The 18,497-nt window shown below is 48.4% G+C and overlaps 9 protein-coding genes across 9 annotated transcripts; 5 read left to right on the top strand and 4 right to left on the bottom strand.

Moving 5' to 3' along the window:
* The first annotated feature begins 200 nt into the window (after positions 1 to 200).
* EDB93DRAFT_1133371 (N-acetylglucosaminylphosphatidylinositoldeacety la se) lies at positions 201 to 1,336 on the top strand. Its single transcript, XM_041449036.1, has 3 exons — positions 201 to 565; positions 617 to 707; positions 769 to 1,336. The coding sequence occupies exons 1-3, from the start codon at positions 237 to 239 to the stop codon at positions 1,153 to 1,155; spliced, it is 807 nt and encodes a 268-aa protein (XP_041309777.1). The 5' UTR covers positions 201 to 236; the 3' UTR covers positions 1,156 to 1,336.
* Positions 1,337 to 1,354: 18 nt separating this feature from the next.
* On the top strand, positions 1,355 to 4,765 carry EDB93DRAFT_1133368 (nuclear protein 96-domain-containing protein). The gene is made up of 8 exons (XM_041449035.1): positions 1,355 to 1,516; positions 1,560 to 2,013; positions 2,070 to 2,278; positions 2,340 to 3,575; positions 3,627 to 3,744; positions 3,794 to 3,994; positions 4,052 to 4,297; positions 4,357 to 4,765. The coding sequence occupies exons 1-8, from the start codon at positions 1,428 to 1,430 to the stop codon at positions 4,453 to 4,455; spliced, it is 2,652 nt and encodes an 883-aa protein (XP_041309776.1). The 5' UTR covers positions 1,355 to 1,427; the 3' UTR covers positions 4,456 to 4,765.
* A 677-nt stretch (positions 4,766 to 5,442) lies between these two features.
* On the bottom strand, positions 5,443 to 6,165 carry EDB93DRAFT_1081755 (uncharacterized protein; the record flags this gene model as incomplete). The annotated part of the gene is made up of 3 exons (XM_041445647.1): positions 5,443 to 5,598; positions 5,660 to 5,723; positions 5,792 to 6,165. 3 exons carry the CDS (start codon positions 6,163 to 6,165, stop codon positions 5,443 to 5,445), a joined length of 594 nt encoding a protein of 197 aa, XP_041309775.1.
* A 979-nt stretch (positions 6,166 to 7,144) lies between these two features.
* On the bottom strand, positions 7,145 to 8,231 carry EDB93DRAFT_1133366 (ubiquitin-conjugating enzyme/RWD-like protein). The gene is made up of 4 exons (XM_041449034.1): positions 7,944 to 8,231; positions 7,781 to 7,876; positions 7,353 to 7,717; positions 7,145 to 7,302 (listed from the first exon to the last, which is right to left on the bottom strand). Exons 1-4 carry the CDS (start codon positions 7,965 to 7,967, stop codon positions 7,290 to 7,292), a joined length of 498 nt encoding a protein of 165 aa, XP_041309774.1. The 5' UTR covers positions 7,968 to 8,231; the 3' UTR covers positions 7,145 to 7,289.
* A 704-nt stretch (positions 8,232 to 8,935) lies between these two features.
* On the bottom strand, positions 8,936 to 9,178 carry EDB93DRAFT_1052162 (uncharacterized protein; the record flags this gene model as incomplete). Its single annotated transcript, XM_041444697.1, has 1 exon — positions 8,936 to 9,178. A coding segment is annotated over one exon (243 nt), but the record flags the coding sequence as incomplete, so codon positions are not given.
* Positions 9,179 to 12,348: 3,170 nt separating this feature from the next.
* Positions 12,349 to 13,029, bottom strand: EDB93DRAFT_1133354 (uncharacterized protein). The gene is made up of 3 exons (XM_041449033.1): positions 12,864 to 13,029; positions 12,727 to 12,807; positions 12,349 to 12,673 (listed from the first exon to the last, which is right to left on the bottom strand). The coding sequence occupies exons 1-3, from the start codon at positions 12,915 to 12,917 to the stop codon at positions 12,518 to 12,520; spliced, it is 291 nt and encodes a 96-aa protein (XP_041309772.1). The 5' UTR covers positions 12,918 to 13,029; the 3' UTR covers positions 12,349 to 12,517.
* A 12-nt stretch (positions 13,030 to 13,041) lies between these two features.
* EDB93DRAFT_189827 (uncharacterized protein) lies at positions 13,042 to 14,531 on the top strand. The gene is made up of 4 exons (XM_041455631.1): positions 13,042 to 13,319; positions 13,380 to 13,431; positions 13,485 to 14,037; positions 14,089 to 14,531. The coding sequence occupies exons 1-4, from the start codon at positions 13,191 to 13,193 to the stop codon at positions 14,222 to 14,224; spliced, it is 870 nt and encodes a 289-aa protein (XP_041309771.1). The 5' UTR covers positions 13,042 to 13,190; the 3' UTR covers positions 14,225 to 14,531.
* A 519-nt stretch (positions 14,532 to 15,050) lies between these two features.
* EDB93DRAFT_1203043 (uncharacterized protein) lies at positions 15,051 to 15,425 on the top strand (the record flags this gene model as incomplete). Its single annotated transcript, XM_041450962.1, has 1 exon — positions 15,051 to 15,425. A coding segment is annotated over exon 1 (357 nt), but the record flags the coding sequence as incomplete, so codon positions are not given.
* Positions 15,426 to 16,538: 1,113 nt separating this feature from the next.
* On the top strand, positions 16,539 to 17,276 carry EDB93DRAFT_1336126 (uncharacterized protein; the record flags this gene model as incomplete). Its single annotated transcript, XM_041455323.1, has 1 exon — positions 16,539 to 17,276. One exon carries the CDS (start codon positions 16,539 to 16,541, stop codon positions 17,274 to 17,276), a length of 738 nt encoding a protein of 245 aa, XP_041309769.1.
* Positions 17,277 to 18,497: the final 1,221 nt, after the last annotated feature.

The following is an 18,497-nucleotide window of genomic DNA, read 5'->3' as shown; positions in this document are numbered from 1 at the left end:
GGCCTGGGTGAAAGAGCTCTGGAGCTTCTGTAGCTTTTCTGCAAGTATGAAATTTGGAATCTAACTTTTTAGTATGCAACTCGAAAATGGAGAGGACAACAAATATGCAAGAACATGGTCATACAATGTTCAATCACGTGACTCGGAAATTTCCCGCCCTCTGGTTTAGAGCGATGCAAAGGTTGGTGTATGCATGATTAGTACAAAGCTTCTCGCTGTGACCGATCCAACTCTGGATGATGTTATTTCCTTTCATCCTGGCAGTTGTATCACTCCTGCTCTCTGTCCTTTACAAGCCGTCAGAATTTAACACAGATGTGTTGTTAGAGCAGACTGTGTCACCTCCACGCGTCCTCCTATTGACTGCTCATCCTGACGACGAATGTTTTTTCTTTGCGCCAACAGTTCTGGCGCTTCGGCGAAATAGCTTAAGTCCGGAAATCTTCTCCTTATGCTTATCTAGCGGAAACGCTGATGGTGTCGGGGAACAACGAAAGGGAGAGCTTGCGCGCAGCTTAAACATTCTCGGAGTTGAGGAGGAACACCGTTGGGTCATTGAACATCCGTGCGTCATCCCGTTACATAGAGTTCATAAAAGTTTAACAAGTTGCTTTAGACAGTTGCAAGATAACATAACGCAGCAGTGGGATGCAGAGATTATTGCTCAAGTCCTTCGACCATTCGTGATCGAGCACCATATCACTTCTGTGAGAAATCAAATCCACTTTCATTGATCTAGTGTGCTACCTAACCTTTATTTCACGGCAGGTCTTGACTTTTGACATCAAGGGAATATCTTTGCATCCCAATCACTTTTCGCTCCCATTGGGTGTATCATACCTCATCAAATCTCTGTCATCGTCCTCACATACACCTGTGCCACGTCTATTCAGTTTAATCACAGTTCTTGTCCTTCCAAAATATGCCGGGCTGCCGTCTGCCATTCTTGCTCGCCTTGGCATCTTCTCTCAAGCCTTTTTAGCCTCTGAGCCTACGGTGGATTCACCTCCCGTCTTTATTTCAGGGATTCCAGACTACCTCACAACTGTAAAGGCAATTTTAGCGCATGGATCGCAGATGGTGTGGTTTCGCTATTTGTACATGACGTTTTCGAGGTATATGTGGGTCAATGAATGGGTCGAGTTCAAGACTTAGAAGGCGTAGGGCAAGATCCACTTAAATAAGGGTGTCTAGGTCAGAATAATCCAAAAGACAAATGCATCATGTTGCACTGGCTACAGACGTACTGGAGATGTCGCATTCGAAAATACTTGTATTGGATAGAAGAAGCTATCCTCCGCTATTATCATGGCGTATAATAACTCAGTTCAACTAATGCTTTCTCACTTTGCTCTTGTTTGTTGCATTTCAGATTTTCGGTTTGCCTTGTTGAGTTGTTAAACGCCTTCGCCAAAGTCGAGTGTACTATGACACGTTTCAGTGCCGCCGTCAGCGACAGTAGCGATGACGAACACGATGTACATATGGTTCAGGACTTCAAGAAGTCCCCGGTGCGGTCGCAACCCAAACTCCTGGAAAAACCACAATGCCGAAGCTAGTGCAGATGTGGACATAGGAGTTGACCAAGAATCAGACGAAGAAACCTCAGAAGAAGATAGTGAAGAAGATAGCTCGTCGGACATGCAGGAGGACGACCTAGCCCCTACTCACTCAAAACCGACGCGCAATCACGTTTTGACAGCGGATTCCGATAATGAATCTGAGGATGGGTCGGAGGATACAAGTTCGCGCTCTGCCTCGTCCAGTGAATCCGATGTAGACGTGTCGGCCCAACGGGAGGACGTTTCGGTGATACCATGGGCTAGACAAGTCGGTGTGGATGCGCAGAAGATGCATGTCATGCAGACTTCGCTATTTCGAATCCCTGAGGAGGCCGTGGCAATTAAAGCTATGAACCGTGCAACACGACCTCAATTCAAATTGCCGCATACAGTCAGGAGAAAACATAGTCGCGACTCCGTTGGAGATGGGCTGCGGATGGACTCACAGGAGGTCTGTCGCGTATCTTGTCTCAGCACAAGTCTTGAAATCAATTCTACATTTTCCAGAGAGCATCATTTGCGCATGACATAGATGCACCAGCTTACAGGCCATCTCGAAAATATGCACGAGTGGAAATTTCAGCCTCTGCCGTGGCAGGCTGTGAAGATGGTCTGGTGGATGCTGGTTTGGCGTTTGGTCGATCCTTCCGCGCAAGTTGGGGACCAGGTGGCACTTTAGTCCACCTCGGGCGACTATGTGCTCCGTCAAGTCAAGTGTAAGCTTCGTGGATCTTCTTGCAAGAATAATGTTCAGTTGTTGACTGTGTATCGTGACAGTGACACCTCTGCAAATTCTTCAGTCATCACAAAGACAATCGTACCGCTCTTCACACGTTCTCATAAAGAGGCCAATGTCCGGCTTTCACGTCTACTGCAACACCACTTGAGTAAAACACCAATTGTTAAAGACGAAAGTGGAATCCCTTTCGCCGATCCATCCACTGAACTCGACTTTTCCTCGTTTGTCTCCCTGTATCCTTCCTCCGACCACTCCGATGAACAGTCTCTTTTCCGACTCGGTCGTGCGTTATTTGACAGCATCGACTTACACCTCGCACCGGAAATTACTGTTGACGTGCGCAATCGGATATCTGCAGTACGCCGGAAGGCTGCATTGTCAGACTGGCTTGAGGAAGCTGTCAGTCATCTTGTAGATGCTGATCTCAAGAAACATTCCCCTAGCGACCCTGCTGCATGCATTTACACTCTCCTTACAGGCAACCAAATAGAAAAAGCTTACGAAGCAGCCATGGACAACGGCTACATCAAACTCGCAACCCTGATATCACAGGCTTCGGGCGACTTCGAGTTCAGGGAGGACTTGATGGAACAAATACAGCTTTGGCGCGAACAGCGGATAGATGTGCACATCGGGGAGAGCACGCGCAAAATTTACGCATTACTTGCTGGAATACTAGATGTTGTGGAAGGATCAAAAGCCAGTAGTCTAGAGCAGTGTCCGGACGTTGACCCTATCAAGGGTCTGGACTGGAAGCGCACCTTCGGTTTGCATCTGTGGTTCTCTGAGCCGATGGACGCACCAATATCACAGGTCTTCGAGTCCTACAACCGATCACGACAAGAATCACCTTCTCGTGTATCCCCTCCACTCCCATCATACCTCGAGCCTTCATTAGAACCGTTGCCATTCAATGTTCCCACCCCACCGCCTTCGGATATTCTCTTCTCTTTAATTCGCCTACATGCAGACCCTGCATGCTCACTATCACAGGCCCTCTCCCCACTCTCATTTGGACCTTCACCAGGCGATTACTCACTCTCGTGGCATTTGTATATCATCTTATCACGATGTATGCGTATCCGTGACTTCGCCGACCGTGCAGACCCAGGAAATCGCAGGGATGCCATGGATGATGACAATGACCAAGATCAACATGAAGGCCATAGTCCAACGGCTGACCTGCTTGCAAGCAGCTACGCACATCAGCTGGAGCAACTTGACATGCTCCAGGAGGCTGTTTTTGTGCTTTTACACATTGAAGGATCTGCAGGGTGAGAACACGTTGTCAAACTGTATGTCTTAGCTACTCACGGTGATGACAGTCGCGAAAAGGCGATAAAAGACCTTCTTCACCGCTCCGCCGATAAACTGGACGAGTGGATGTGTAGCGGCATTCTTGGAAGCCTCAAGATTCCTGTGGCTTGGGTGAATGAAGCAAGGGTCAGCCTTTTATTCTTCTCCTCACACAAGCATTCATCCTTTTACGTAGGCTGTGTATGCAATCTACGAAGACAAGGTTTTCGAAGCCTACCAATTGTACTTGAATGCAGGATTGTATCAGCAGGCTCACGATCTTGCTGTCGTTGAACTTGCACCTGAAGCAGTCATCCGGCAAGACCTTGACCTGCTCATATCATTATTTGAAAGAATTGCCAATCAGACCGTCGATGGATGGTATACTCGGGGCAAGGTAGCGTCATTTCTCCTTCCGTTCTACTCATTTATCTGAAGATTGTGACCCGATTAGGTCTATATGGACTATGCTCATGCTATGACACGCATTCCAGAACTGCGCGCTTCGCTGACAGAGTCAACAGTGCCAGATGCGGTCGAGGAACAGGAATTAGATAATTTCACCCGTACTGTGCCCCGACTTATCAACGTTTTGCCCGATGTATTGTCCAATCCATCCGACCCGCGACACAAAGTCGCACTAGCCGAGATGGTTTCTAGCCTGACAGCTGTGCTTGATATGGTGAGGCCTTTGGCACTGGTGTGTTTCTTCTTTTTTGGTTTTGCTGACTAGGAAGCTGAAATTTGATCTTTGCGCAGTCCCAAATCAAGTTGCCCGCAATCGATGAGGCTACGAAGCTACGCCACATACAAACGACATTCTTTGAAAAATATATGAGGTCAATTCAGGCCTCATGATTGCTGTTCTCTCGGAAGACTGCTTCTTCGCGTTTATCATTGTATGCAACTCGTGAATACCTTTTCTTTTCTTTTCGTATCGTATTTATATAGTGATTGAAGCGGGTACCTACCATTCTTCGCTTGAATTTCGCTCACCGGACGAGCGCTCAAAGAATTAATTTGGGTTGACTTCCGTTTCTTCTGTCAATGAAATTTTACTCAATGCTGTCCCTAGCCATAGAGACTGCTGGTGTGCACCATGATTACTCATCAGGTGAATCAAATACTTAATGTTCCTGAAAAATGGCATCGCCCTAAACTCAATCTCTACTCCCGATCATGTGCGCGCTATCACGAACTGAGCCGAACCGAAAGCTTCGTCACGACGACTCAGTGACCACTCTACCCTAGTTAGCCTTCTACCAGCCTAGTTTGTGCCGTTACACGTCCATGGCTGGCCAACAGTTAGCCCAAGCTACCGATCATACGCATGGCATGTCGAGTCTAATTGGACGGTACTAGCACAAAGAGCTTTCAGGTGCGGGCCTACTTCCGTTCCTTTGCCTTGGACCGAGCGATCACGATGTTGGTGATCCACGCACCTCTACCTGGCAAGCACGAGCCTTTGGAACGTGAAAGGTGTAGTAATACCTCTCATGGGGTTCCGCGCGTCGCGGTCGACTACGAGACACTTGCAACACCGTGACAACTACTAACCAAGGCGACTAAACATCACAAGTACTTCCTTTGAGTGTTTGTTTGCAGTGATGTTTGGACAGCTTACTGAATTGGTAGGATCAACGAGATTGCAGAGGGGTTCGCCGCGCCCCGGAAAGGAGCTGCACGGAATGGTTGCTACGCAGGACCTTCCTTCGTCGGGGTTACAGTTTGCCACAAACGAGTCCATGAAACAAGAATAAATATTAATTTACGAATGTCCAATATTAAATACTAGCTACATCTATGTCTGTCCATGTCCCATTCCGAGTCAGTCTAAAACATGTTTCAATCAATACTCTTCCCGCACTGCAATAGTATTGTGGCCAGCACGCTAAGCTCCAAGAGCCCAAGCTGGATCGCTTGGGGTGTCAATTCGAGCATAACAACATCGTATGTTTTCGAGACTCGAGCGAGTACGTCATACGAGCCAGGAATAGATAGCTAGTTGGCAGAGCATCCGGCGGATCAGCTATAGCTGCGCTGCAGAGTAGAACGAACCTACCTGCAGAAATCTGCCATGGGGATTCCAGGAGTAAGCAACACCGTTGTGGACCATATATCGATGACTACCGAATTTGAAGTGAATGAGCAACCACTGCATTCCAAAACAAAACAAAAAACCGATTACACGCACCTCCTGTCGGTCGAGAGTCTAAGCCAGTAGCCCATGGACTGTTTCGCGACCATAGAACGCATCTCGACTGTGGGGTGGTCCCGCCACTCCAACAGCGCAATATTCGAGTTTTGTGCGTCCTTGAGCACGGTGTGGCTCCCATCTGTTACGACGCGGAAATACGTCTCGTTACGCGGTCCGATCACCTTGCAGTTCAAAATCGTAGGGCTCAACGACGTGAACTTGAGTGTGACCGCGCCCGGAAGTGCTGAGGACACAGAGGGATAGGGGAGGGCGCCGAAGACGGACGGCGGGGGCACGCTGGTATTCCAGGTGGACTGACCGTTACCTGCATTCCATCCATCTTGTGCTGTGAATGGGTTGCTTCCGTACATGGCTGGGGACGTGAACAGCGAAACAGCTGAGTGAATGAAGGACTTGTGATCAAATGGTCAAGCAGCCCCATGCCTTGATATACGATTCAATACATGGATTGCGATGCACGAAATGGGGCCCTTGAACTCAGTGCAATGCAATTCGCATTACAAAAATGGCCGACCAAAAGAAACGCTTGTCAGATAGGATTACTATGCGCCAAGGAATTGTGTCAGCATAATGTCAATTCAGGAAAGAAAACTCCGTGATTTGAATGGCCACCGCAGGCGAGTTATGGCACAACGCGATGACTTTCAGCATGGCTACGAAGGTTGAGCCGAGCGTTGACATTGAGGCGCTATACGCAGCATGCATTCTGTCATGAGCTATTTTTGGTCTTAATTTAGTAAGGCCGAGTCAGCGACTCGCTTTAGACGCGCATGCGTAGTTAACGGGGATGAGACTCTTGGGAGTACTCGGCTGCTCTGTAGCAAGTGTTTTGGATATCTGTTTGCAGTTCGAAGTTCGTGAAACATCATTCGTACCTTGTCGGGAAGGCATCAAACATATCGATACCATCGTCGGGCGGGAAGGCCACAACATATCTTAAACGCGTCTCATGTGGAAGCGTTTTAAGTGGCAAGTGGAACGTTGACATCGAGCTTCCGTCCATAGTGACGGTGCCCTAAACCATTCACAGTCAGAATTTAAAGCAAGTCCAGTAATGGCATTTATTACTGACCACTGTTAGTGCCAAGCTGTCATGGTTGCGATGCAAGACAACATTTTTCAAGCCAGCATGGCACTTGTGACTTATGGGTGGCCTGTGCAGCTCAACACATTGCCAAGCTGAGCACTACGCCACGAGCCTCCCGACAAGGACGGCCCTTGGTCATATGATACTGGTGAAAATCACTTGCATGCAGTAGATAGCAGTAAACTCGAGGGCGGAAGAACAACTTGACATGGACAAGCAGAGTAGCATCAGACTGAGACGAATTCCTGGACGATTCATCGTTCATTTGGTACAAACAAGCGAGGGGGGATACTAAAAACATAGACATGCAATGATGTACAACGGATGTTGATACAGCCGACCAATATAACCCATGTGTACAGCTTAGAGAAGTAAATGGACACCGTACTACGTGGCATACCTGCAATAAATAGATGAGATAGGATCATATCGAATAACGTTGATACGTACTTCCTTGTCCACTCCCGAGCCGTTGCTTCGTAGCGGGTACGATCGGTCTTATATAGATGGGCGATATCATGCACCAGAGGATCGTCGGGATTGGGATCCGTCAACATTGAACAAATCGAAAGTAACACTGCATGAAGCGAGATATAGACCAGAAGAATGAGAATATAGTATGTTTGCACACCTTTTGATATAGTCAACGCTGGCGACCACTGATCCCTCAAAATATCCAAACAGATGGATCCATTGGCATTGATGTTAGGGTGATAGATCTTCGTCCTAAAGCTGACTTTGGGAGGCTTGAAGGGGTAATCGGTTGGGAACGTGATTGTTAGGAAGAAGACCCCGCCTGAATACGGCGAGTCGGTCTATCAAGACGCCGGGAGCGCTCGATCAGCAATAGAACCAGGATGAAGAACAAGACGACATACAGGACCCATGATTGTTGCTTGCCACGAGAACATGTTGTCACCTACGGGACCTGCGCTGCAGGATGAGGGTGGGTCACGTCCGAGGTCGATCAATTCCTGTGTTGCCACATGTCAGAATTGGATGCGAGCATCGCCACAGGGACACAAGTAGCAACAAACGGACCTTGTTGATGCGCTTCAAAGCCATGGTAGCGAGTTGTTATACAAGATTCGATACTGTATCAACAAGACAGAACGAATCGCCGAGAGATCGACCGGAATCGCACATGATCAGAGGAAATGATTAAGAGGGACGTAAGGATAGAGGCAGAATTATTGCACACGAAATGAAGACGATAAGTAAGGCATAAATGGTGAGCAAGATAAATATCCGCGAAAACTAGAAGAGGAACTTACAGGTGAGTTTGTATTGAGTTTGTATGACTATGAGCGGGGATGCGGTGGTGGTAAAGGGCAAGTAACAAGACCTGGAGATTGTGGCTATTTATGATGTTTGTATCCTGTTTGGTCCGGTCGCTGACAAAAGCAAGCGCGTATCTTGCGAGACCTAGAGCCATTTCTATGATAACCGTTTAACGGATTAAACCCCCGTCCGGGCCCCAAGTTCCGTTCTGGTCAGTACCAGACACGTAGCAAGAAAAGACAGTTCTTGAGTCCCAAACACGATGACACTAGAAGGGAGCATTGGAATAGGCTGTGCAGTCGGCTACTCCGGCCTAGGTCACCGCTTGCAGCTGAAACAATAATCCCAACTTCATTTTTGAGCTTCCTGACTTCGAAGCATACTGGCCACCCTTATCCCTGATGAGTCACACGTCACGCCTCGTTCGAGGCCAGGTACTTGACCAGATAACAGCTTATTTAAAATTCATTTCAAGATCGCTCAATGAATAAACATCATGTCATTAAATTTACAATGTATCCAAGTCCCCGGTGATAACATCCAACTCGACAATATGCAGAACAAATGGAAAACCCGACATACCTACTCACTCATCGTCTTCATCATCACTGATCACCAACACCGTTTCTTCGCACGAAGGCCAACAAAATCTAGCCACGGCCGGAGCCTTACTCGGCACACCCACAGAATCCTTCTCCATTAATCTGCATCCCAGCTTAGCCCTGCCCACATTCTCCCTAATGTTCGAACTTCACATACCTACTCCACTCACGAACAGAGCACATGATGATTTCTTTCTCTTCCTTGGTCTGCGCCTGGCTGAGCTCCGCAATAAGCTCCTTGCTTCGTGTAATGTACTGTTCAAGCTTCTTCTGCTTTTGCGACATCTCCAGCTGTAGTGTGTTTAAGGGCACCGCGGGTTTGAGCACCGTCGGTTTGATGCCTTCTATCGTCTCGGAAATAAATGTGACAGCAAGTTCTTCCAAGCTCCTACTCGAAAATCAGTGTCGATAATTGATTAAAAAAAAAGAACAAACGTCGCTGATGAAACGGTGGGACTACGTTGCGCAAGAGCAACTTCACCGTTGACAGCAGATGTGACAGGTGGGAGTGTTGCAGGATTAGTGGACATCGGAGAGGAGGTTGCGCCACGGGCATTTGCCTTGTTCTGCTTACTTTCATGGACGAGCCTTCGCAAGTTCATTTCATGTGCAATTTTGTCCACCGATGGTTCGCCTGCCGACGGTTTGCTTGGCAAGGGTACTGGTAGTTGTGAGGGCGAATGGAAATTGGTGGAAGTAGATGTGAGAGGATTGGCCATGCCAAAAATTTCTATACTTCGTGTAGATGCACTAGGTTGAATATTTTCTTCGAATTCCTTTTGGGGTGCGAGTGGCACGATCTTGGCTGAGTACGAATGTTCCATTGATTCGTCGGCAGGCGTTTCTGTGGACGACAGAGACGATGATAGATTAGAATGTAAAGTGGAATCGGGACAGATAGGTTGCTGGTCGGAAGATATTGACAATGTGGTCGTTGTGACCTCTGCAGGTTTTCTATCCTGTTGTGCGGCCTCTGAATTCAATGCAGGAAGTGGACTATTGTCCGCTGAGATAAAATCCACAGCAGAATTCAAGTCCACATCCGTGGACCTAAGAGGGTCCACCAGTGCACTTTTCTCTCCAGAGACTTCACTTGCCGATAGCAAATCGCTGGGCATGCCGCTCGTCACTATTGGCGAGGACACTTCCACATCTTCCCCTCGGTCGTCGTGAGGTATGACGAGCTGAGTGGAGTGTGGCCGTGAAGATGCAATGGACAAACGATCCTCATCATTGTCCCCTTGGATAAAATGACCAACCGCAACACCATCCTGCGAGACACTAGACACCTCAAAACGCACGGAAAAATCATCGAACGAGAACCGACGTCTACGAGGGGCTGGTACATCAATGGATGCCTCTTCCCGCTCAGTAGATGGTACGCGCCCTTGTTCGTCGACAGTGGCATTTTCACTCGCTGCAACTTGTGCGCCACTCGAACCTGCCTGAGGATTCGTCTCAACCAGCTGCTTCCGCTGCAGCTTCTTCTTTTGCTTCTTGCTCAACTGAGCAATCGGCTCGTGTATCTTTCTGCTCCCATCCTCCACTTCGCCCTCCTCGATTTCGCCAACGCCAGCGTTAGAGCCCACCCCCGTAACCCTATACCACCATGCCCGAATCGCATGTTTCCCCTTCCCCTTCAGCTGCTTACTCTGAAATGCCCTCCGCGCAGACGCAGAATCCACAAATTCCACTAACGATTTCCCATTCTTCGTATCCACATCAACGCACACCGGCTCTGCTTCCCCTGCATTCACCGCCCACTTGTGCACCCACGACGGGTTACGGAACCGCGTTGGGATGCTGTCTAGCACGAGCGTGCATGAAGGGTTCGGCTGCGAGGCGAGGGGCTTCGCATACGTCCCTGTCTTACTGTTTGGGTCTGCCTCCGGTGCATGCCCGATATGGAGGAGCTTAGGCTTCCGCATCCGCTCTGCCACCAACCTCTTACAGGGAGGTGGCTCAGGCGTTGAAGTGTCCGAGCGATCGTGGTCGTGGTCAGGATTGGTGGCTGATATGGCTTGATATCCGTCGGACTGGCTATTACCAGCAGCAGTCGTGGATACATCAGCAGTCACAGGAGCAAGCCCACTGGACGATATCGGACCTGTAGCACCTCCAGCTGTCGCGACGTATGGATCGACAGAAGCAGGTGCTGATGCTGGTGCATATCCAGCAGGAGGGGTCGAGACGGGTACGTATGTATATGCTCCAGGGTTCGAATAATCAGGATATGCTATGAAATAGGTAGGTGGAGGCGGAGGTGGTGGTGTAATAGTCACCATCCCATACTGCGTGAGCCACGGCTCGGAAGTCTCTGCTCCAGTAAAATGTGGAACCGGAGCGCCTGCGAATGCAGGGTTGTATATGGCGTTCTGTTGCTGCTGCATTTGCGGAAACGCAGATTGTGAAGTAGGCAGGATGGCCGTGGGCTGTCCGTCAGGGTAACTGTTAACTGGCTGTGTTTGCATCTGGGGATAACCAAGCTGCGGTACAGGAGATGCAATAGCAGAAGGCCCGGTATATCCATTGCTCGTGAGTTGCTGCTGCTGCATGGCCCGTGGCGCAGTCGGTGGTGACCGTGGTGCAATGGGTGGAGTTTTCGGAGCCAGAGTCGGGGACCGAGCTTGAGCTTGAGATGCGAGCCAGCTACGAGGTCCTTTAGGGGGAGACGTGGCAGGCAACGGAGGACTGTATGGAAGGTTTGACCTGGGACCTTGAGGAAGTGCAGGCAACCGCACAGGACTTGGTGATGGCTTCGGAGGAGACGGGGCGGTAAGGCGTTCTCTTTCTTTGCCTTTCCTACTGGAGGCAAGCGCTGCCCAAGGCCCTTGACTAATATTCGCAGGGCCAGTCGGAGCAGCGAGCGATTTGGGTTGCAATGCGCAATGCTGCTGAGACCTAAAAACTCGCTGAGGAGCTCCAGACGTATGCTGTTCCTTCCTCCGTTTCTTATTTAGCTTAACATCACCTTTCCTAGGTGGCCAGCCAGTTGTGTAAAGCTGGGACCGCTGAAATCCAATACCGCTGTCCACCCGTTTGCGTTTCTGAGCAACCTCAAGACACACAGGCTCCACTCGACCTATAGCAAAGACCATCTGGGTGAGTGAAGGACGCGCACTACCACGGCACTTACCGTCGAGGCCGCGCCCTAGACCGCGGCCTGGGCAATAGCCCATGTTCAGGGCCATAGCGTAGCCCTTGCTCGCCGTGGAAAACTCCTCTGAATCACCATCTGGTGGCTGATCATTTTGGTCACTGTCCGCAGAATCCGGATCGACTCGCAGCTGGAGGTCTATCATAGCTTCGTCCTCATCGTCTGATATGACGATGGGAGAACTGATAGAACCGACACCTTGAGCAACCATGGTACGGTCGGTGGCCTGAAAGGTAGATGAACTGTTTGTTGGTCGGGAACCAAGATGTATCGAACTGAGAAACGTTCTGAGAGTCGATCTCATCCCGGAGTTCGTTTAAAGTCCGCTACAGTGAAGGATGCACAAACTCAATGGCGGCGAGCTCACAAGATGCAGATAACATGCAAGAAACACGTTGTTTAGAATATATTATAAGCACTAAAGTCAGCCGCAAGCAGGACCTCCGAAAACGTGATTTCCATTCAGTAACTGATCGGCTTAAGGCTCCGTCAGGCAGCCGCGAGGCAGCTAAAAATGCGGAAGGATGCAACAGTGCTGTGCAAGTCGAACCAGCGACCAAGGGTATTTCAGTATACTACTTGAGCTTGCTTTCCCCGCCTTGGTCTCGTTGTATCAGCCCCACTCCAACAATCACGCCGTCTGCGAGAACATCAGCCACTTTACGCCCCTCTTTAGCATGATGCTCTGCTTGTTTAATAAATTCAGCCTTCACAGCCTTTGCGTGCGCAATCTTCATGCAAAGAACATGAGTTTGGATATACGGCAGACAGCAGGAATACTCACCTCTTTCGTGTGGTGGAGGCACTCTAGATAATCATCCGCCTGCAGACGGCATTGACTAGGCACATCAGCTTCAGCATAGCACTGTGAATACCAACTGTAAGAAGTCAATTTCTAGAACGGGTATTTTCGGGTATTACTTTCGAGAATTCTTGCCAGTAGGCAAAACACCGCGAGCGGCCTAAACACGACATCGTTCAGCATTGAACATAACAACTGTAAATAATTCACACCTCCGGTATAGCTGAAACCTGACTGTGTGCAAATAAAACGTCAGTGAAAAAACTTGTCATTACCAGACGAGACACATACCGCCATCGAACTTTGAGAAGGAGAAACGAGCGTGACCCGAATGAATCCCGTGTCACGGTCATCGTGACAGAAGTCACAAACCTCCCATCATTGCACCGCCACACTGCACAAAGCACTGCGCTTTGTCTCAATCCATACAACAACACCAACAAGCAATGGCTGATCAAGCAGAACTAGTCTTTGTCAGGAGCTTTGTAAAAGTCATCGGAGCTCAGCCTATCGTATACAGTGACGACTACCACCAGCCCCCACAGAATTCGCTAAAGAGAGTCCCTATCTTACCAGTGCGTGTTTGACTCGAGGATCGTGTTTCATCACATGGCCTTACGCGAAACTTGTTTCAGGTTGAGCTTCCCCCTGTTCCAGAACGTAAAGGAGAGCCTTCCGCACCGTCAGGTAGGTGTCATCTCCACGTTATCACTGATGGACATCTTACCAGAGATCGCTAGCTGCATCAATCAGTATTACGTTCAAGTCGACAAAGCCTCCGCAGTCGTTCACGCTTGCTGTACAGCCAACAGATACTGTGTCCGAAGTTAAAGCCTTGCTTGCGTCTCAACCGAAAGCACCGCCCGCAGAAGCACAGCGGCTTTTACTCAAAGGAAAGGCACTTGTTGACACAAAGCTCCTCAAGGAATACGGTGTGAAAGAAGGAGACACTATAAATCTAATGCTTAAACCTGGGTTCGATTGGGATCCTACCAAATCTCCATCCCTGTCCAACACTTCACCAGTAAAGATGAAACATTCCAATCTTCCCGAAATACAAACACCGCAAGCGAAACTGGCAACAGGACATAGGCATACACGCACGCCTTCCATCGTTTTGTCGCCATCACCATCAGTCGTGTCCCTCGAGCCCGAGGGCAAACCTAATGATATTGATCTGACTCTTGACACCTCTTTACTACCCACCGCTTCAATATCGCGCGCAGCGCGGTCAAGTTATCAGACTGTGATCGCCGAGCCATCATTTTGGGATCGCCTGTACTCTTACTTGAGGTGAGTAAATGATTGTGTGTGAGTAGATCGTACCTAAACATATATCATCAGAACGGAATTCAGTAATGATAGTGATGCACTCATTGCTTTTGAGGACTTCCTCCGGGCAAGCAAGGGAGGGTTGACAGCCAGTGAAATCGCGAAAATTCGTGATCATGTGGGCGTTGTCGGGATGGCGGGTACGTAGAGTAATGAACATATCTCCAAAAGTTAGTTGGGCTTCCACAATGTGCACTTGTCTCCATAATTCGCCTCTGTCACGGCTTACCATAAATGCTTTACCATGAGGCTGGAATTAATCCCTGATGGGCGATGCAATATTGTGGACGATGGACAGGAAAGATAATCTTCCGCGACTTTCACAATTGACTTGTCTCAACAATATCAATCTCCTCCGTCCGAAGTGCTGTTCTAGTTTTGTGCTTGTCAGTCAACAAAAATCATCGTTTCACTTGCAGAACGTGAACTTCCCGCATGTACGACTACTATCATTGGGCCGGAGTTGCAAAACAGTAGAGAGTTGCAAAATGCCTCGTAGCACACACAACATCACATCTTAAGTCCCCCACTCTTGGATATAGGACCTTCTAACATATATTCATAGTACAGTATTTTTGTTTTATAAAAATAAAGATGAGGAACACATACGGCTTCAAATCTATCATTCGAAGTTACCTTTTTTCACGTAGAATAGTCAGGCGAAAGCAAAAATCACAACCGAAAAATGATTTTTTTTCCCCGCACACACTTTATGCCTACCCCCACCTTCTGAGCATTTTTCCAGTGAGAACGAAGCACAGTTGCTGTTATTATCGACAATGCAAGCATCAATGTCAGAGAATGATCAAGCGTGACGGCTTGGAGCGGAGAACCAATTTTGAGTGCGGCAGTGTACGGCTGCAAAACTTTCAATGACGACTTGAGACTGCTCGGGTACTCAATAGTGCTGTTGCATGCCAGCGCGCCGTGCTCATGTCTTCAGAACAAAAGCTCAGAAACTCAATGAAGAGCGAGAGAAAAAAATTCAGGATGTCTGTGCTATTCTTCTTGCTTCTCCTTCTCCAAATATTCGTACTGCTGCCAAGGAGCATAATGTTTTGTATCACACACTTCGATGGCGCTATCTTGGTCTCACTCAGCCCTGCTACAAAGCTCATGGACACCAACAGCTCTTGTCCCCTGCATCGGAATCTGTGCTTGTCGACTGGATCAAGCACCTTAGCTCCATGGGGCATCCCCTCAGCAAACGGACAATCCGGATCAAAGCTGCAGTGCTTTCCGGAAAAAAGCCACATGAAAAGTGGATCAGGGGCTTTCTCGCCTGGCATCCTGACATCACTCTGGGAAAGCCGTCCACATTGGATCCAAATCGTTGCCAGAGTTGCAACCGCACCAATGTCAAGCATCATTTTGAGCTTCTTAAGAAAGTCATTGAGGAGAAGGAGATTCCTTGGGAAAATGTCTACAATATGGACGAGAAAGGGTGTCAAAGAGGGGGTGGCCGGAAGACTTTTCCAGAGAAGTATTTTGTGCCTCGGGGTAGATATCCGAAGTACAAAGCTTGAAGTGCAAACCTTGAGCTCGTCACAGCCATTGAATGTATATCTGCGGATGGTGCGAGCATCGCTCCAGGGTTTGTGTTTTCCGGAAAGTCATATCACAAAAATTGGTTCCAGGCACATCCAAACATTTGGTATGTCTATGTTTCACCACTTCGAAAAAAGTCTGAATTTTATCTCAGTGTTGCAACATCACCAAATGGGTGGACGGATGACTTTATCTGTACGAAATGGTTTGAAGACTCGTTCATTCCTCAGGCGACGGCAAGAAATAACTCCGGGAAGCCAATACTTCTTATCTACGATGGTCACGGTTCCCACATCACAAAAGAAATGCGCGAGCTGGCTGTGCAACATAATATCGAGTTGTTTTGTCTACCACCTCATACAACGCATGAGCTACAACCCCTCGATGTTGGAGTTTTTGGCCCTCTCCAGCGAGTGTGGTACAAGCGCTGTGAGGATGTGTTTGATGAAACCGGTGATGAAATTCCCAGACAGGACTTCATCAATCAATATATGGCAGCTCGGGCCCAGGCATTTACAGAAGAAACGATTACAAAGGCGTGGAAGAACAGCAGCATACGTCCACTCAATCCCCACATCTTTACTGACAAGGACTTCGCCCCAAGTATGGTCACATCAACAGAAGCCCATGTCCCACCCTCATTCCCCATCCAACCTAGCCAGCTTCATCTATATCAAGATATCTTACCTCGTGACGACACAGTCGAGGCCGGCGACATTGATGCGGTGGATGAATCGGAATCCGATAGTGATAGGTCGGGCAGCGAGAGCGAGTCAGAAACCTCTGACAGCAGTTCGGAGTCGAGCGAAGAGAGTGAAGAGTCAGAAACAGATGAGGATAAGGATGATGAAGATCAACACTCACATGTCCAAACTTGCACTTCACCACCTTCCGACTCGTCCGACCAACCATCAATGCAGGCCCAGCTTGCCGCGCTGGAGGCAAAAGTCAAATCCTTGGAGTCCGAGCTGCATTCTGCCAAAGCTCACTGTGCAATGGCGCTGAGCGAGGTGGGCTTGATGAAGAAACAACTCAATAAGCGCCAAAAAAAGACACGGGCGAGGAATATCAACGCACGATGGTTGACGTCTGCGGAGGGACTGCGGCAGTGTGAGGAACAGGATGTGGCGAGGGAGGCCAAGGCTCAGAAGAAAGCAGAAGCGGCGGCGCGGAAAGCATCGAGGCAGGCGAGTAGGCTGGCTCGACAGGCTATGCAGGGATCAGACATCTGTTTCACCGGTGCTCTTTCTGCGAAGAGCAAGGAAGATCTTATTGACATCGTGAATCAGCTGACGATCGAGACAACAGGCACCAAGGCTGAGTTGTTGAAGGCTATCAGAGAGTACTTTGATTCACACGCCAATCTCAAAAATGATGCGCGATTCGAGGGTCTCTTTAACGGCCGTTCACGCAGACAGAAGCGGCCACTCCAAGTTGCCAATATCACGGAGAACGAGGAAAACATTCCTCCACCAACAAACCGTCAACGCATCAATCCATCGTTTCCCCCCTCAATCGAGTCTGCATCTTTTGCGTCACATAATAGGTTATACCCGCCAATGCAATTTAATTCGAGCAACTACCCATCTTCCAGTACAATACCACCACCACTTTATCCACAAGCATCTTACTCGTACTATAGTCACCCATAAATATTCTTTACCATATATTTTACATACTGTACACTAATATTCCTCCTGTAGAATGATTCCCCGCACCGCAATCAATGTTTTTACTCTAAATTCGAGACTTGCACCTTTCATTGCACCGTTTGCCGTGGTGGAGTTCAGTTTTGCAAAACCGACACTGTGACACAGTGTGACACCTGTGCCAACTTGCCCATGAGAAATTTTGCAACTCTCTACTGTTTCTAACATTTTGCATCGGCATCCCTCTGGCAGCATCGTTTGAACACTTTTCGTTCTTCTGTCAGCTGGAGCTCTCCCGTGACACACATAGCTACAGGTCCATATAATTATTTTGTCTTAATGTGTAGCAAACAACGAGATATGAAAATGTGGTCGTCAGATTTTGCAACTCTGGCCCAACGATAGTATAGTAATTGCTGTTGTTTGTTATTCATTTTCCTAAAGCGGCGAGTACAGCTTACTTAATCACGCAAGTACATCATCAGACATTCAAAGATGAAGGTATACATAGCATTATAATAGGCAAAATCCCTACAATAAATGCAATAATGATGAATCACTTTATGAAGTCTTACATGCCAGGATAGATGTGCCAGAACTCACCTTCTATTCAAGGATGGGACCTCATTTATCAAGGTTTGATCAGACACACGTGGATTGCCAAGGTACATCTAGACTTACAACTGTAGATGGGAAGTCCTATCCATCATAATGCATGCTTGACCTGATGGAACTCACAAGTGTCACAAGGATTGCACAGGAGCATCTGCATGTGGCAAGCATTATAATTGTGATACACCATTAACAAGTCATTGACTTTACTAATAGCATCTAACTTGAAGCATATAACTGTTACAAGAACATCTAGATGCTTGGGCCCCCACCATTTTTCTCCTCATCCTCCTCGTCTCTGCCCTTGCATCACACCCCTACCCTGACCTTGCTTTCGTTATCCTTGTCATCCTCGCATTCCCTTTCGCTCTCTACCTGTCGCTCCAGCAGAGCCAGTACATCTGGCCGGACCCTTTCTCTGATGAAGCATACCCATGCTCCGTTCCACCCATTGACTGATCCTGTGGACAAGTCCTCTTTACCCTTACCGTCTGGACGGTAACCTATGATACGATGCATGCTGCATCCCCTTTCCTTTCTTGATTTATGACTCGGTGTGCAGTCGCACATTTTACTTATACTTAGCTCTGCAGTTGCACAATCGTGCCCCTG

This window comes from Suillus bovinus (genome assembly GCF_016758785.1).
Source record: "Suillus bovinus strain UH-Sbo-P2 chromosome Unknown EDB93scaffold_14, whole genome shotgun sequence".
Classification (NCBI taxonomy): Eukaryota; Fungi; Basidiomycota; class Agaricomycetes; order Boletales; family Suillaceae; genus Suillus; species Suillus bovinus.
Note: the sequence above shows the minus strand (reverse complement) of the source record. Positions and strands in the feature narration are given on the sequence as shown.

What these genes read in the sequence shown, in the direction of transcription:
- EDB93DRAFT_1133371 (XM_041449036.1), top strand. Translation starts at nt 237, where the DNA reads ATGATGTTATTTCCTTTCATCCTGGCAGTTGTATCACTCCTGCTCTCT. An exon ending in CGTTGGGTCATTGAACATCC is followed by an intron (nt 566 to 616) that starts GTGCGTCATCCC and finishes AAGTTGCTTTAG; the next exon opens with ACAGTTGCAAGATAACATAA. An exon ending in TCGAGCACCATATCACTTCT is followed by an intron (nt 708 to 768) that starts GTGAGAAATCAA and finishes ATTTCACGGCAG; the next exon opens with GTCTTGACTTTTGACATCAA.
- EDB93DRAFT_1133368 (XM_041449035.1), top strand. Translation starts at nt 1,428, where the DNA reads ATGACACGTTTCAGTGCCGCCGTCAGCGACAGTAGCGATGACGAACAC. An exon ending in TGCGGATGGACTCACAGGAG is followed by an intron (nt 2,014 to 2,069) that starts GTCTGTCGCGTA and finishes TACATTTTCCAG; the next exon opens with AGAGCATCATTTGCGCATGA. An exon ending in CACATTGAAGGATCTGCAGG is followed by an intron (nt 3,576 to 3,626) that starts GTGAGAACACGT and finishes CGGTGATGACAG; the next exon opens with TCGCGAAAAGGCGATAAAAG.
- EDB93DRAFT_1133366 (XM_041449034.1), bottom strand. Translation starts at nt 7,967, where the DNA reads ATGGCTTTGAAGCGCATCAACAAG. An exon ending in CTTTGAAGCGCATCAACAAG is followed by an intron (nt 7,877 to 7,943) that starts GTCCGTTTGTTG and finishes GTGGCAACACAG; the next exon opens with GAATTGATCGACCTCGGACG. An exon ending in AAGCAACAATCATGGGTCCT is followed by an intron (nt 7,718 to 7,780) that starts GTATGTCGTCTT and finishes GCGTCTTGATAG; the next exon opens with ACCGACTCGCCGTATTCAGG.
- EDB93DRAFT_1133354 (XM_041449033.1), bottom strand. Translation starts at nt 12,917, where the DNA reads ATGTCGTGTTTAGGCCGCTCGCGGTGTTTTGCCTACTGGCAAGAATTC. An exon ending in ACTGGCAAGAATTCTCGAAA is followed by an intron (nt 12,808 to 12,863) that starts GTAATACCCGAA and finishes TGGTATTCACAG; the next exon opens with TGCTATGCTGAAGCTGATGT. An exon ending in GCCTCCACCACACGAAAGAG is followed by an intron (nt 12,674 to 12,726) that starts GTGAGTATTCCT and finishes CTTTGCATGAAG; the next exon opens with ATTGCGCACGCAAAGGCTGT.
- EDB93DRAFT_189827 (XM_041455631.1), top strand. Translation starts at nt 13,191, where the DNA reads ATGGCTGATCAAGCAGAACTAGTCTTTGTCAGGAGCTTTGTAAAAGTC. An exon ending in AGAGAGTCCCTATCTTACCA is followed by an intron (nt 13,320 to 13,379) that starts GTGCGTGTTTGA and finishes AACTTGTTTCAG; the next exon opens with GTTGAGCTTCCCCCTGTTCC. An exon ending in CGCCTGTACTCTTACTTGAG is followed by an intron (nt 14,038 to 14,088) that starts GTGAGTAAATGA and finishes ATATATCATCAG; the next exon opens with AACGGAATTCAGTAATGATA.